Source organism: Phyllobates terribilis, unplaced genomic scaffold (assembly GCF_046119375.1).
Source record: "Phyllobates terribilis strain yellow unplaced genomic scaffold, ASM4611937v1 Scaffold_2__4_contigs__length_985480577, whole genome shotgun sequence".
In the NCBI taxonomy this organism is placed as follows: domain Eukaryota; kingdom Metazoa; phylum Chordata; class Amphibia; order Anura; family Dendrobatidae; genus Phyllobates; species Phyllobates terribilis.
In genome coordinates this window covers 259,377,989-259,395,442 of record NW_027362762.1, presented here as the reverse complement: position 1 = coordinate 259,395,442, position 17,454 = coordinate 259,377,989, and the positions used below count along the sequence as shown (strand labels likewise).

Genomic DNA, 17,454 nt, shown 5'->3' with positions numbered 1-17,454 from the left:
CCAACGTCTGTGCGTGACGTCACTACAGCACATCCGGCTGCTGGGGGACAGCTATGGCGAGCGCTCCTGTCAGTGTCAGCGCTATGAGGGAGACCATGGACGGTGAGTGGCTGTGTATGTGACCTGTCCCTTCTATTTAGGACTCCCCCTCCAATGGCGGGACATAGGATCGTCTGCAGCCTGTATGCGGCTCTGGCAGTGATAAGAGATGCGCTGCTCTGAATAGCCCTGATCCTCCACACAGCGATTACTTTGTTGCTGCCCAAGTCTGGCGCTGCGATATTCAGACCGAACATGGCGCACAGCAGGTTGTAACTAGTGATAGTAAAGAAGCTGGGGAGGACATGTTTTCTATATGGGATGTCGCAGTCGCTGCAGCTTGTGGGCTGCGACCACATTGACTGTCATTAGCCACGATCTTCCGTCATTGGCCACGTACTGTATGTATAGCAATGTGGCAGCGGTGCCAGGGATGTGAAGCTTCACCCTCTGATGTGACTGGCCGCCACGCAGGGGGCCCCTGGTGTGACTGGCCGCACATATGAAGACTGGCGGTGGTCGTAAGGCGGCACCCCCATGGGAGAGGTGTGACGTTGACTGCCATAAGTGTGAGATCAGTCCCTCGTGTGGGGTGGACGCCCCGTCTCCATCGTAGCCTTTGTGAGTTGCTGTAACAGCCAAGTGACCTCCTACCCCACTCATCCTACAGTGATGGCTGCACACATGTGGCCCCTCAATATCTCATCTCATCCTTACTGGAGGGCCACACAGGGGTCAGGAGACCCTATTCTGCCAGTATATGGGCATCAAAGAGATGGCCACTGTTCTCCATTAGTACCTACCTGGCCTCTCTGTCAGAGGACCACATGTGGCCTTTGACTGCAGACTGTGGCCCCTTATCGTAGACCTAAGCAGGTTGATGGCTAATCTATGATTGTCTGGACAAGTCCTCTGATAGCGCCCACCGGCCAAGCATGTTTAACTCCTGCCTGCTTCATGACTTCCTGTTTTCACATGGAACAGGTCCAGGATTCGGGAGCTGAGCCCACTCCACACAAGACAGCTGTGTTATGAAGAAAAATTCCAAGTGTCGTCAACTGGATAAAATTTTCAAAACATAAAATTAAAATTCCTGGTGGATGAAATATCGCTCAGATGCGTTTCAGGCATGTACTGCCCTTGATCACAGCTGTGTTATGCAGCCAGCACCTGCCCCTGACAGCAGCGATCAGGTAGCTCCAATCACCACCGTTTAACCACTTAAATGACGCTATCTTGCAGTATTTTAGTCTTGTGCATCCATTCAGGGTGATCATAGGGTGCTGTTGGGTTATCATGGCAGCTAGGGGCCTGCTGAAGGCTTCCATTGCTGCCAACTTGGAGTTCCTGTGATGCTCAGCCATGGACCTGGCTTCATAAGATTGATTTGCACTACATACAGTAGAAGTATACAGTGCAAGCAATCACTGGGTCAAGTCGCTGTTATACAGGACCAGTCACATGAATCGGCGCCTCTGAATCCTGAGACACGGCCTTCACTTCATGGTAAATCTAGTTTTGTTAGCACAGTGGGTGGGGTCTTCAACTCTGGAGTCTTCTTGTAAAAAGACTAAAGTTATATACTGGGAAGAGGGGAGCATGTCTCAGGAATGGAGAGGTGATGGAACAAGCTAAGAGTAATGGCAGATTCAGAACACCAGGTAAAATGTGACTTGTATGGTAAGGGGCAGCTCCTCTATAAATTCCACTGAATTTTATGTGACATCATCTGATTTGATCTACTCTTGACTAATGTGTATGGTCGTGTTAAAGAAGTTGTCCACTACTATATAAAATGCCCCAATGTATTTAAACTGTGGAGAGAAGTGTTTTTGTACATACAGTACAGACCAAAAGTTTGGACACACCTTCTCATTTAAAGATTTTTCTGTATTTTCATGACTATGAAAATTGTACTTAACAAAAAAGTGTGAAACAACTGAAAATATGTCTTATATTCTAGGTTCTTCAAAGTAGCCACCTTTTGCTTTGATGACTGCTTTGCACACTCTTGGCATTCTCTTGATGAGCTTCAAGAGGTAGTCACCGGAAATGGTCTTCCAACAATCTTGAAGGAGTTCCCAGAGATGCTTAGCACTTGTTGGCCCTTTTGCCTTCACTCTGCGGTCCAGCTCACCCCAAATCATCTCGATTGGGTTCAGGTCTGGTGACTGGAGGCCAGGTCATCTGGCGTAGCACACCATCATTCTCCTTCTTGGTCAAATAGTCCTTACACAGCCTGGAGGTGTGTTTGGGGTCATTGTCCTGTTGAAAAATAAATGATGGTCCAACTAAACGCAAACCGGATGGAATAGCATGCCGCTGCAAGATGCTGTTGTAGCCATGCTGGTTCAGTATGCCTTCAATTTTGAATAAATCCCCAACAGTGTCACCAGCAAAGCACCCCCACACCATCACACCTCCTCCTCCATGCTTCTCGGTGGGAACCAGACATGTAGAGTCCATCCGTTCACCTTTTCTGCATCGCACAAAGACACGGTGGTTGGAACCAAAGATCTCAAATTTAGACTCATCAGACCAAAGCACAGATTTCCACTGGTCTAATGTCCATTCCTTGTGTTCTTTAGCCCAAATAAGTCTCTTCTGCTTGTTGCCTGTCCTTAGCAGTGGTTTCCTAGCAGCTATTTTACCATGAAGGCCTGCTGCACAAAGTCTCCTCTTAACAGTTGTTGAAGAGATGTGTCTGCTGCTAGAACTCTGTGTGGCATTGACCTGGTCTCTCATCTGATCTGCTGTTAACCTGCGATTTCTGAGGCTGGTGACTCGGATAAACTTATCCTCAGAAGCAGAGGTGACTCTTGGTCTTCCTTTCCTGGGGCAGTCCTCATGTGAGCCAGTTTCTTGCAGCGCTTGATGGTTTTTGCATCTGCACTTGGGGACACTTTCAAAGTTTTACCAATTTTTTGCATTGACTGACCTTCATTTCTTAAAGTAATGATGGCCACTCATTTTTCTTTACTTAGCTGCTTTTTTCTTGCCATAATACAAATTCTAACAGTCTATTTAGTAGGACTATCAGCTGTGTATTCACCAGACTTCTGCACAACACAACTGATTGTCCCAACCCCATTTATAAGGCAAGAAATCCCACTTATTAGACCTGACAGGGCACACCTGTGAAGTGAAAACCATTTCCGGTGACTACCTCTTGAAGCTCATCAAGAGAATGCCAAGAGTGTGCAAAGCAGTCATCAAAGCAAAAGGTGGCTACTTTGAAGAACCTAGAATATAAGACATATTTTCAGTTGTTTCACACTTTTTTTTGTTCAGTATATAATTCCACATGTGTTAATTCATAGTTTTGATGCCTTCAGTGTGAATGTACAATTTTCATAGTCATGAAAATACAGAAAAATCTTTAAATGAGAAGGTGTGTCCAAACTTTTGGTCTGTACTGTACCTTGCTGACCACTCACAGGCATCACGTGACCCCCGGCTGCAGCCAGCTCGGACATCCTCTGATGTCACGACAAGTTCCGGCTGCAGCCGGGCGTGACCCAGCGACGCGCTCCCCCTGATTGATGGGCTGCCGGCTGGGTTTCCCCGCGCATCACAGCCCAGCATCACCGTGCGCTTTTCCTCTCCTGCAATCATTAAGAAAGTTCACGGTGATGCTGGGCTGTGATGCCTGTCGATGATATGAGATAATGGATGAGGGTAAACCTGCTTCAGGCCGGTTGATGATGCTTCACAGTTATCTCAGCCGATCTCTGTGCGAAAGCTTTAGGATCCAGGAGTGATGTGTCTCTATCTGCGCTGCTGAAGGAAATCTCAGGACATCAGGAGATTTATTAAAAGAATTCGTTTGTCCTGAGGAAAAGGTCCTGAGCGACTTAAAAACGCGATGACTGTAAAACCTGTACAAATAAAACTAATTATTTTAAGAAATCTCCTGATGCCCTGAGATTTCCATCAGCAGTGCAGATATTGACACATCATTCCTGGATCTACAAGCTCTTCGGTCTCTTCGACCCGTGTCCTGCAGCAGCGGTTTCATGCGTTAAAAATGTTGCAAATAAGCAACTCCATCAGGTGAGCGTAATACTCCCCTTCTCCAATTCTGTTACCAGTTCAGACCCTATTTTATGCTTTTTTGCTCCCTAGCTTTTTTCTACTGAAAGCTTTAGGGCATCTTGCTAGAAGTCAGACACCTTCCTAATTTAGGCTGACATTTGATTGTTTTTTTTTTTTTTAAGCATAAAATAGTCCAATTTGCCACTCCCATCTTTAAACAACAATTTTTTTAAAGGGATTTTCCAGGGTTGAAGTATTGATGAATAGGAAAGGTCATCAATTTGAGACTGGTGGGGGTCGGAAACCCAGCACCAACACCAATCTGCTTTTGGCAGTAACTATAACTAAACGACAGATGGGCAGGACACAGCCGGCCAATTCAATGCTTAGTGGCCACTTCCGGTACTGCACCTAATCTCCCATTGAAGTTATTGCCAGATAATGCGCAGTGCTCTGCAGCGACCACTAAGCAATGTGCATGACTTGGTTCCATTAGGAGTTTCGGACCCCCACCAATCTCACAATGATTACATATTCTATGGATACATCATAAAGAATGCAGTCATGGACAACCCTTTTAACGCAAATTGTGCCAAAAAAACAGATATACCAAGCTTATTATAGGGGAGATACGGGCCTTGTGGGAGAGTGGTGGTGTCAGGGGCCACAGAGTTCTTCAGAAGGCTGAAGAAGCATGTTCCCTGCACACAAGCACATTGTGTATCCCCCATAACTTATCACTAATATGACTGTATACCTGTTCTCACAGTGCTGCTAGAGATTTCAAGACTGCTGAACACCGGTTTGGATATGGAGACTTTGTCGATTTGTGTAAGGCTATGTGAGCAAGGGATCAACCCAGAGGCTTTGTCGTCTGTGATCAAAGAGCTGCGCAGAGCATCGGAAGGGTTAAAGGCAAGTGACCTCTTATATATTCCTGGCCTGTAAAATCCTAAGGTATAAATAGCAGAAAACCAGCAAGTCATTCCAACAGTATAACAGAGGAGGCAATCCAGCTCCGCTCATTTCTGTATCAGGAGGTGACCAGGGCTGGTGATACCTGCTGCCCGCAATCTGGTAGATATCGCGCACCTGTCCTGCTCCCATAGAATAGGACTCAGTCGCTCATGTACAGGTGCCTGCCGATAACTGCACATATGATGACACCATAAAAGTATAGGTTTCTCAAATTTTTGGCTAAAATCTGATTGCGAAACTGCATGGCAGGGAAGGACCAGACCATGTGCAGTAGTAAAGAAACATGCTGCAAAGGTGAGAACATAGAGATGAGCGAATATATCCGATTGTAGTTAAATTTGCCAAATATCCGCATTCGCTTAAATGAAGATTTTTTTTCTGCCATTTTTCTGAACCATAAAAGGCCATTGGAATGTAAAAAAAATAAAAACCTTCTAGTAACTTCTCCTACCGCTCCACTCCTACCTGCCACTCATCCGGTCTTCAGCGCTTTTTCGGATTGGCTCCGGTGTAATCCCTGGGCCTGGGTTGCTAGGCCAAGGCTTTTGAGTTTGCCAGGCCCGGGAAGATTCTGCACATGCGCCCACAAAGGTAACAGCCCACACCGAGACGAATGTCGTCAACGATTGCGCATCAATCTTTGCTGGTGCATGCCTAGAACCATCCCAGGCCCGGGAATTTTACACTGCCATCAATGAGCCAAAGACGCGATGAGGACCAGATGGGTGGCAGTGAGGGGAGTATAACTGTTTCTTAAATTTTATTCTAAGAGGTAACTTTTTTCCTTGCGAAGAGTGACATGTCAGGCCTGAAATGCCAAGGTGAGGAGACTTTTTAAGCCGCAATGCTCCTCTGCAAAATATGAATATTGTCTCTTCAGAGAGGAAGAGGACTAGAAACTAGCATTCTAGTGCCACCTATAGGAAGTAGCAATCCTAAAAGTCAATATCAACTGTCTAACGAGCCTTGTCACATGACTTAAGATAAAAGCCAAAACCAGATTCTCACTGACACTGCAGACACTGTGTTTCGGGCTACTGCCCCTCATCAGTGCAAAGTGTGAGATCTGGTTTGGCTGGATGAGAGGTGTCTATAAATTTAAATTCTGGTTCTGGCTTTTATCCTAAGTCATGTGACAAGGCTCATTAGAGAGTTGATATTGACTTTTAGGATTGCTACTTCCTATAGGTGGCACTAGAGTTCTAATTAAATTTTATTAGCATATTATGTTTCTTATGCTCTGGGGACTGTGACCCTAGTCTGTGTTACATGGCCTATTATGAAGTCGGTCAGCATGATGCATACAGGCATAATACACTGAAATCAAAAGTATTGTCAAATGTTATGAACGATAAAGCTCCTGGCGCATCAGGTCCTCTAATAGGAGTTAAAAGAAAACAATGCTTAGACGCCACAATATTTAACATGCACTGATGTTATCATACTGGCATTATTATTATTTTTATTTTTTAAATTCACCCCGCCTCCGAAAAACGGAACAAAAAGCTATTAACTCCTTAATGACCCTGCCAAATTTTTGAAACCAGTGTCACTTCATATGGTATTAACTCTGGAAAACTTCAACGTATCCCAAAGATTCTGTGGTGATTTCAGGTGCTACACAGGAATTAATCCTAAGTCGATTGAAACATTTTTTAAAAATTTTTACTGTAATATGTTGCTTTAGCCCCAATTTTTTCACTGTTTCAAGGAATAGCACAAGAAAATGGACCCCACATTTTGTTACCTAGTGTCTTCTGACTGCACTGATACCCCACATATGGCCAGCAACCCCTGTTTGGACAAATGGCAGGGAAGGAGCAGCATTTGAATTTTGGAACACAAATTTGGCTGGAATAGATTGCGGGCCCCATGTCGTATTTACACGGCCCCAAAGGCGCCTAAACAGCAGAAACCCCCTACAAGTGACCCCATTTTGGAAACTACTCCCCTCAAGGATTTTATCAAGGGGTATAGTGATTATTTTGATCCCCCAGGTACTACACAGAATTTGATAGCATTAGGTCGTCATATTGAAAATTTTTCAATTTTTTTTCACAAAAGTGTTGCTTTGGCCCCAAATTTTTCACTTTTTTTAAGAAGTAAGATGGAAAAAGCGGACAATACAGTTTCTTACACACTTTCTTCTGAGCGCAGTGATACCCCACATGTAGTCAACAAGTTATGTTTGAACACATGGCAGCGTTCAGAAGGGAAGAAGCGACATTTAGTATTTGGAATGTAAATTTGGCTGTGATAGATTGCAGACACCATGTCTCATTTGCAGAGCCCCTGAGGTACCAAAACAGCAGAAACTCCCACAAGTGACCCCCATTTTGAATACTAGACCCATCAAGGAATTCATCTAGGTGTGTGTTGAGCTTGTTGAGCCCATGTGTTTCACAGAACTTTTTAAATTGGGGATGTGACAACGAAAATTAAGGGTTTTTTTCCTACTAAAATGTTGTTTTGGTCTCAAATTTTGTAATTTTCACAGTGAATAATAGGAAAAAACGCAATTTCTTCTGAACCTAAAAGATACCCCATATGTGATCAAAAACTGCTGTTTGGGCACATGGCAGGGCTAGGAAAGAGCGCTATTTGATTTTTGGAGTGTAAATTTGTTTGGAATAGATTGTGAATGCCATGTCACATATGCAGAGCCCCTGACAGCCGAAACGCCCCACAAGTGACTCTATTTTGGAAACTAGACCCCTCAATGAATTCATCTAGGGGTCTACTGAGCATTTTTAACCTACAGGTGATTCACAAAACATTAGTGCTGTTTCTGGCCTCCATTGAAATTTTGTTGCAGTGTGTCAGTGAACTTATTGACATGAGGTCGGCGCTGTTAAAAATAGTTATCTACAGGCCAGGTATTTAAAACTGGTTTGTCCGTCACACGGATCACATATAAGTTCGCTCCAAATTCAGCCATTTGTAGTGAGCGTGGAAGATACTGTCCTCCATTTAAAATGGGCAAGGCACGTGGCAAGGGACAGGCAACTGGACATGATGGTAATGGTGCATGCAGAAGCCGAGGCCGTGGACAAGCTAAAATTGTGCCACAACAAATTCCCACATCTTCTAGCTCGACCTTCCTGTCCCAATTTATAGGGGACCGCAGAACACCACTATTGAACACAGCAGTGTGAAAAGATGATTATTGGTTGGATAGCAGATAATGCTTCCAAGTGCTTCCAGTCACTTAGCCTCCACCACCACAGTGTCTTCCACATAGTCAAGTCTCAGTAGCCGTGAGTCTGGACCGCATATTCCTCACCCTGAACCTCCTTCCTCCCACTATGCCGAGTGCCCAGAGACAACCGATCCCACACTTGGACACTCCGAAGAGCTGTTCACTTTTCAATGTAAAGATTCGGGCCTCCCGCCCAGTCCACTTGAAGCAGGGCAAGAGGAGATCGCATGTAGCGATGCGCAAATATTTGGGCAGCCAGAGTCACACGAAGGCAATGGTGTGAAAGTGTCACAAGAGGTGGACAATGATGAGACACAATTGCCAGAAAGTCAGGAGGAGGACCGGGGTGCGAAAGTGTAAGACAAGGCGGTGGATGATATAGTAACTGACCCAACCTGGCAGGAGGACATGCATAGCGGGGAGGGAGGCAGAGCACCCCAACAGGCAGGAAGAAGCAGTGTGGTGGCCGCAGACAGCAGGCAGGCAACCGTTCCCCTGTTACACCAACACGAAGTAAGTTGCCAGTACAACTGTTGGGTCTTCCCGAATCTGGTTGTTTTTTAAAGACTCTACCGATAACACCAAAAAGGCAATTTTCACCACATGCCAGGCCAGCATCAGCAGGGGTGGCAAAACTTCCAGCCTGACCACCACCAGCATGATCAGGCACATGGCAGCAAAGCACCTGACTTTGTGGGCCGAACCCCAGGGTCCAGGAACAGTGTCTGCGGGTGGCACCACTGCTTCTTCCGCTGTTGTGCATGCAAGCCAATCCCCTGTCCAGAGTGCATGCGAAGATGCCTCCTGCCCTGCACCTGTCGTTGCACACTCTCAAGTAGCAGCATCAGGAACGTCCTTGTCCCAGCGCATCGTTCAGTTGTCCATACCCCAGTCATTGGAACGCAAGCGCAAATATGCAGCCAACGCCCCACAGGCCACTGTACTAAATTACCACATTTCACGACTGCTTGCGCTCGAAATGTTGCCTTTTAGGCTCGTGGAGACGGAAGCATTCCGCAACCTGGTAGCGGCGGCCGTCTCTCGGTACTCTGTCCCCAGCCGCCACTATTTCTCCCGGTGTGCCGTCCCCGCATTACGCAAGCACGTGTCCCAAAGCATTAGCCGTGCCCTCAACAACGCAGTTACTGGGAAAGTCCACCTAACCACGGACACGTGGACAATTGCTTGTGGGCAGGGACAGTACATCTCGCTGACGTCACACTGGGTAAACATAGTGGAAGCTGGGACCTAGTCGGACCTTGGGACGGAACACGTCCTCCCGACGCCAAGGATTGCGGGCCCTAGGTCAATCTGGGTTGCCCCCACAGTCTACAGCTCCTGCACCTCAGCCTCCATCTCCGAAATGACCACATCAGTCACAAGCTGGAAGCACTGCAGCACTGCCTCGGCCAAGCGGCTACAGGCTGGGCAGAAGCTATTTATGCTTAGGTGACAAACTGCACAATGCTGAAGAGTTGTGGACAGCTCTGAAAGAGCAGGCAGATCTGTGGCTCACACCACTGAACCTACATCCTGGCATGGTCGTGTGTGACAATGGACGGAACCTGGTGGCGGCTCTGAGGCGAGGCGAGCTCACACATGTACCATGCCTGGCCCATGTGCTTAACCTCGTGGTTCAGCGGTTTCTCAAATCCTACCCGGAGCTGCCAAATCTGCTTGCTAAAGTATGCCGCCTGTGTGCCCATTTTAGAAAGTCACCTACAGCTTCCGCAGCCCTTGTCGTGCTTCAGCAGCATTTGCAGCTTCTGGCTCAGACTGGTGTGTGATGTCCCCACATGTTGGAACTCTACACTGCAGATGTTGGGAAGGATTTGTGAGCAGAAGAAAGCAGTTGAGTACCAGCATCAACAAAGCCTTCGCTATTCAGTTCAGACTCCACACGTAAGACCTCAGGAGTGGACATGGATGTCAGACATATGTACCATCCTCCAAAACTTTGAGGACTCCACCAAGATGGTGAGCGGCGATGATGCCATAATTAGCGTCACCATCCTGCTTCTTGTCTTCTGAAACGCTCTCTGCTCACAATCAAAGAGGATGCATTGCAGATGGAGCAAGGAATCATACAGGGTGATTACACACAGCCCAGCCTCATCTCATCCCAACGTGGATTGGGTGACAATGAGGAGGAGGAGGAAGAACAGGAGCTAGTTTCATGCGCTATAGACGGTACTACCTGCACAACTGTCATACGATCTGTTCAGCGTGGATGGACAGAGAGGAGGAGGAAGATGAGAGCATGGTCAGTCATCCTCTTGGTGAGGACACGGAAGTCTTGCCTGTTAGCAGTCTGGCACGCATGGCTGAGTTTTACGCTGCCTTTCCCATGACCCTCGCATTCTCAAAATTTTGGATGACAGTCATTACTGGTTGGTGGCACTTCTAAACCCACGCTACAAGGAGAACTTTATATCTCTTATTCCTGAGGTGGACAGGTCTACAAAAATGGGGCAGTACCAGAAGGCCCTTGTTGCGTAACTATTAAAAAAAAAAAAAATCCCATCTAAAACGCTGGCGGCAGAAATCACAGTTCGTTGGACAACCAAGGAGTACAGGCGAAAGAGACACAACTCCAATCCAGCAGAGGCAGGGGAACACTGTCAAAGTTCTGGGAGAGTTTTCTCAGCCCCTCCCATTGCACAGGCTCTGAGGCTCGGGTTACTCTCACAAGGAGTGCAAAGTTTGGGAAGATGCTGAGGGAGTACCTTGCCGACCGTACCAATGTCCTCCGTGATTCCTCTGTGCCTTATAATTATTGGGTATCCAAGCTGGATACGTGGGATGAACTGGCTCTCTATGCCTTGGAGGTCCTGGCCTGCCCTGCCGTCAGTGTCTTATCAGAGCGTGTTTTTAGTGCCGCTGGTGGAATTACAACTGAAAATGCTGACAGGCTGACTCTTATAAAAATGAACAAGGGCTGGATTGGGCTAGACTTCTCAACACCACCGAATGATGGCAGCGTAACATCAACTCAAATACAGTGTCTTTTTTTTGGAGAGGTCTAACTCTATTTCCATGCACCTGTCTTCACACCCAGACATGGGTATACTCTTCCTGATTATGGCTATTTGCTCTTGTCCTCCTCCTTCTCCTCCTCATCCTTCACCACCATATTACCAGGGTGTCCGTGGTCCGTGATGCAACACCCACGTAATTTTTTTAAAGGGTGTTTGTGATGCCCTTAAAAAATAAATTTATACAGTATGTTCATGTATACCCCCAGGGGTAAATGTTTGTCAGCCCATACACTTAGTGTATGGGCATTACCAGTATAGGAGACCCGCTCCTTTCTACTGGGAACATTTTTTTGAGGCCCTCTACGTCTCTTCCAAATGTCATTGGAGTGCGTCCCGATTTTTGGCAGCCCTTGCATTCACTGCATAGGCAAACAGTATGGGAGACCCACTTCCTAATAATGAGAACATTGTTTTCAGGAGGCCCTCCTCTAAGTCTCTTAATAGGGGTATTGGGGTGCGTCCAAATTTTGGGCAGCCCTGCCACTCACTGCATATGCAATAACAGTATAGGAGACCCACTCTTTAGTAATGGGAACAGCAAAGCATAGCCGGCTGATGGCTCTAAGAATAGCGAGGGATGATTGCTGACCCTTTAAGAATAGTAAAGGCCGCCTGATGGCCCTATAAAAATTGGCTTTGTGACTTTCAGAATCCCTCCTTCATAAATGAAACAGGATGTGTTTGATCATGTCTCACACACCACATGGCCAGATAATGTTGTAAAATGTTAAAATGACATTTCCCAGTGAATGCATTTGTCTTGGTTGAAAGCAATGCAAAAGTGCAAAAACACATCAAAAATGCTCCGTGTGAACATTGCTCAAGATGTGGAGGAGTATTTTTTTGATTATTAATTTTGCCTTATGTACAAGTAATTACCCTGGAAAGGATGTTCCTTAGCATTTTTCCCAGGAAAATCCATTTTGTTTTTGTATGTTTTATTGTGAGTCTGTAAAAGTGGCGTTGTTGACAGCAGTGACCTGGGAGTCCGAAATGCTTCCAGGGGTCTTCCCCATGCTGTTCCCATGTGATTTGAGCACTCTTCCCATCTATTTGGGCAATTTTTAGGCCTCTGCAGACCGTCGGGGGGGGAGGAGGGGGGCGACTGAAAAATGCCCGAGTTTCCCATAGACTTACATTGGGCTCGTTGATCGGGTTGAGCACCTGAGCATCCAATTTGCTCGACCCGAGCATCAAGAGCACCTGAGCATTTTAGTGCTCGCCCATCACTAGTTTTTATTGGTAACATTTTGGGGTACATAATAATTTTCGGTCACTTCCAGAATAAGGCTGGATCACATTCTTGTGTTCTATGCTGAGCGCTAATGTCTGGGTTTCCGTGTAAATCCCACAAAAAATGCGATTCAGTTGAAACCCCCGATGGAGCCACCCACCATAATGAGGGCAATGGAGACACTTTGGAGCCTGTTTGACGTCTGCTTCGGTGGTCTCCAGCTTTTTAGGCTTGCACAGCTCTGTGGTTGCCCACACTTGTGCGCTAAAAAGCCGCCTAAAATGATGGAACAGAGACCAGTCCTAAGGGACTCCCTCGGCCTCATAAGTGAGTGGCACCGTCTGGGGTTTTGTCTGAATTGCGGTTCGGGTGAGTTTACACGGAAACCCCAGCGTAAACGCTCAGTGGAGAGTGCAGGATAAATGTGAGCCAAGCCTTGTTCTCATTTTTGGGAAAATTAATAAATAGACAGCAGTACAAGAATAGTTCTTATTTTTATTTTTGCGTGGTTCACCCTGTGGTATAAGTGATTAGGCTGATTTATTCTTCGGGTCAGTGCGATTACAGAGATGACAACAGATTTATATACACTGCTCAAAAAAATAAAGGGAACACTCCAATAACACATCCTAGATCTGAATGAATGAAATATTCTCATTGAATATTTTGTACAGAACAAAGTTGAATGTGCTGACAAAAAAATCACATAAAAATCATCAATGGAAATCAAATTTATTAACCAATGGAGGCCTGGATTTGGAGTCACCCCCAAAATTAAAGTGGAAAAACACACTACAGGCTGATCCAACTTTGATGTAATGTCCTTAAAACAAGTCAAAATGAGGCTCAGTATTGTGTGTGTGGCCTCCACCTGCCTGTATGACCTCCCTACAATGCCCGGGCATGCTCCTGATGAGGTTGTGGATGGTCTCCTGTGGGATCTCCTCCCAGACCTGGGCTGAAGCATCGGCCAACTCCTGGAGAGTCTGTGGTGCAACGTGAAGTTGGTGGATGGAGCGGGACATGATGTCCCAGGTGTGCTCAATCGGATTCAGGTCTGGGGAATGGGCCGGCCAGTCCATAGCTTCAATGCCTTCATCTTGCAGGAACTTTTGACACACTCCAGCCACATGAGGTCTGGCATTGTCCTGCATTAGGAGGAACCCAGGGCCAACTGCACCAGCATATGGTCTCACGGGCGGTCTGAGGATCTCATCTCGGTACCTAATGGCAGTCAGGCTACCCCTGGCGGGCACATGGAGGGCTGTGCGGCCCTCAAAAGAAATGCCACCCCACACCATTACTGACCCACTGCCAAACCGGTCATGCTGAAGGATGTTGCAAGCAACAGATCGCTCTCCGCGGCGTCTCCAGACTGTCATTTCTGTCACATATGCTCAGTGTGAACCTGCTTTCATCTGTGAAGAGCACAGGGCGCCTGTGGCGACTTTGCCAATCCTGGTGTTCTGTGGCAAATGCCAAGTGTCCTGCTGTGAGCACAACCCCCATCTGTGGATGTCGGGCCCTCATACCACCCTTATGGAGTCGGTTTCTAACCGTTTGTGCAGACACATGCACATTTGTGGCCTGCTGGAGGTCATTTTACAGGGCTCTGGCAGTGCTCCTCCTGTTCCTCCTGGCACAAAGGCGGAGGTAGCAGTCCTGCTGCTGGGTTGTTGCCCTCCTATGGCCTCCTCCACGTCTCCTGGTGTACTGGCCTGTCTCCTGGTAGCGCCTCTGGACACTACACTGACAGACACAGCAAACCTTCTTGCCACAGCTCGCATTGATGTGCCATCCTGGATGAGCTGCACTACCTGAGCAACTTCTGTGGGTTGTAGAGTCCGTCTCATGCTACCACGAGTGTGAAAACACAACCAACATTCAAGTGACCAAAACATCAGCCAGAAAGCATTGGTACTGAGATGTGGTCTGTGGTCCCCACCTGCAGAACCACTCCTTTATTGAGGATGTCTTGATAATTGCAATAATTTCCATGTATTGTCTATTCCATTTGCACAACAGCATGTGAAATTGATTGTCAATCAGTGTTGCTTCCTAAGTGGACAGTTTGATTTCACAGAAGTTTGATTTACTTGGAGTTATATTCTGTTTAAGTGTTCCCTTTATTTTTTTGAGCAGTGTATTTTTTTTTATGTTTGGCTGTTGTCACACACAACAAAAAATGCTTTTTTTAAAAAAAAAAAATAATAATAATAATTTCTTTGCCATATTCTGAGAGCTGTAACTTTTTTTTTTCTTTTTTGGCGAATGGCTCTATATGAAGGCTTATTGTTTGAGGGACTAGTTGCAGATTGTTTTGGTACCATGTTGGGGCACTTAATAATTTTTGATCACTTTTTGTTCTGATTTTTCAGACACAGAATGAACAAACACCAGCAATTCAGTTATTGTTGTTTTTATATTTATTTTTTGTGCTGTTCACCATGCAGTAAAAGTGATAAAACCGATTTGCTTGTTGGGTCGGTACGATTACAGAGGTACCAGATTTATATTGTATTTTTATGCTTTGCTGTTTTTACAGACTTAAAAACAATATTTTACAAAAAATTATTTGTTTTTGCCTCGTCATATTCTGAGAGCTGTAACTATTTTACTATGTTTATCACAAAAGTTGTGGTTTTTGTTTTTTTTTGTTTTTTTTACTTCTTTCATTAAGTTCCACTGTGGGACATGCATAATATTCTCTCTGATCACTGGTCTCACACACTGCAGTACTCCTGTGCTGCAGTGCATGAGACTGTCAGTGAGTCACTGACTCAGCCTGTGAGACCGAGCTTATAGCTGGATCTCACAGTCATCAGATAACCTCAGGGTACCATGGCAACCATCGGCACCCGCTATTGTGGTGGATCGATCCTGCCATAGGGTGTATTTTAACCACTTAGTTAAGGGGTTAATCGGCCCCAAAACCAGTTGGGGCTGATATCGCTGGATGTCAGCTGTCACCCTCATGAATTTTGGCTGTGGAGCAGAGCTATTCTATTATGCCTTATCATCGTTTTAAAACAGCGATGAGGGAGTAAGGCCCCTTAACGGCCGCCGTTTTATTGCATATAGACAGTTATTAAGGGTTTAAAGGGGTTGTCCAGGTGTGGCGCAAAATCCGGCACTCACTCTATGACTGCAGACTCGTGAGCCCTCACACAGTGATTTTAGTGAGTCCGCCCACGTCTAATTGAAATAACCCCTTTTAGCCAAATGTTCCCTACATAACACTAGCTAAAATGTCAGAACATGACCCGGCTGTCAACTTGGACAAAAAAAATTGTCCTGGGAGTCAGAGCTTAGTTTTACAGTGTAAAAGTAGGAAATGATGATAAAAAAAAAATAAATAAATAGGCGATGTCATACGAGTGCAGGTCTGTGTGAGCACTGTGCACTCGGTGGGGTGGACGTACTAAGAGTCTTGGGCACCTTCTCGCGGTGAAGAGGCCGCCCACACACAGATCCGGGCAGTTTTCACCATATTCTCCTTTATCAGATAACCCCAGAATGGGCTGATCAAGCAAATCATAAATGACGATGCAATGGTTAAATAAACTTGAATGTTGGTTTGGATAACTGGACAACCCCTTTAAATGCAAATCTCAGTGTATATGGTGTATTTTTGTCATTACTGCAGCTTTTATATTACTAATCATTGTTATTCTTTTTTTATTATTATTTCAATCAGGCATCAGAAAATGCGCCAAGTTAACCTTGGGGTGAAAAACCCATTTCTGGATGGATGACGCTGTACCAGAAGAGTATTCTCTGTCCTCCTGTGTGCCAGCTATGTTCACACCTGGATCTGTAGTCTGCACACTATTATGTCTTGGACTTGCACATTTGTATGTAGTTTTTATTTGTGGAAGCCGATTTATTTAAACCTTTTGCTAGCAGATATTTAGGATAAAGAATAGTTCGGATTGAGGCTGGTTCAGACCTGGTTTTTGCTGCATGTTTTTTTGCCCCAGTACAAATGTATGTAAAAGACCATTTATTGCAACTGTATTTTTAACAAAAAATGCCGCAGTTTGTAAAAAAAAAAAAAAAATTAAGTAAATTCCTACTCTGGAGATTTTGTTGCAGAAATTTCTGCTACTGAACGTAGTTCCCATTCATCCTAATGGGGCAGTTTCAGAACTTTCCACAACAAAATCTGCATTGTGGGAATTTACCCTGATCAGTATTCTCACATTTTGTGCAGCATTTTTATTTCTCCTTGGTTTTGATTCACTTTTGACCCATGACCCAAAATGATCCTCTGACGTATGGTGATAATGATCACTGAAAACTGAAACTAATGGCCACTTTTAGCTTCGTTTTTCATTTAAAAGAAAAAAACACCGGGCCTGTGTGTATAACGCTTTGTGCAATAAATGTGGATTTGATACATGAATTTCCTGTGTGCTCTCATGGACTTTTCTGTTTTTTATGCTGACTGTACATGTATTTCTTTATAACGACCATCATTATACTAGAGAAGGACCACCCAATTAAACTTCATTAGTTCCATTGATTTGCCTTTTTAATATGGCACAATTCTAAATTTTAGCAGGATCATAAAATGGTCCTAAGCCCGGGCCCTACAGCAGCGTATTCCCATACATAGGCGCAGGCACTGCACAAATACTTGGTAGGTGCGGAATTCATGGTGCTGGCAGAGCAGCGGCTTCTCCAGACTGACTGCTTGTTACATGTCAGTATTTCCTCAGGATCTTTGTTAGTTGTCGTCTCTGCAGGTTCTGCTCCTGACTTTGGCTTACAAACACTGATGCACAATACTGACACTTCAATAACACTGAGTGCAGGCAGCCACCGAAATGATCAGGCCAGTCACGCCTGCAAACCCTCACCGAGTTTGTGTGTTCCACAGACTGGTGCCATTTAATTTATTATTCTCAACCGTAAAACAGAACAAAAGT

General features: G+C 45.5%; 1 protein-coding gene across 1 annotated transcript; it reads left to right on the top strand.

The window, feature by feature from the left end:
- The first annotated feature begins 32 nt into the window (after positions 1–32).
- Positions 33–16,928, top strand: MZT1 (mitotic spindle organizing protein 1). The gene is made up of 3 exons (XM_073663964.1): positions 33–102; positions 4,844–4,989; positions 16,221–16,928. Exons 1-3 carry the CDS (start codon positions 54–56, stop codon positions 16,242–16,244), a joined length of 219 nt encoding a protein of 72 aa, XP_073520065.1. The 5' UTR covers positions 33–53; the 3' UTR covers positions 16,245–16,928.
- The last annotated feature ends 526 nt before the right edge of the window (positions 16,929–17,454 follow it).

Bases quoted from the DNA above. Each gene is read 5' to 3' on its own strand.
- MZT1 (XM_073663964.1), top strand. From the start codon at position 54: ATGGCGAGCGCTCCTGTCAGTGTCAGCGCTATGAGGGAGACCATGGAC. The intron at 103-4,843 runs GTGAGTGGCTGT...CTGTTCTCACAG, and splicing joins TATGAGGGAGACCATGGACG to TGCTGCTAGAGATTTCAAGA. The intron at 4,990-16,220 runs GCAAGTGACCTC...TATTTCAATCAG, and splicing joins GAGCATCGGAAGGGTTAAAG to GCATCAGAAAATGCGCCAAG.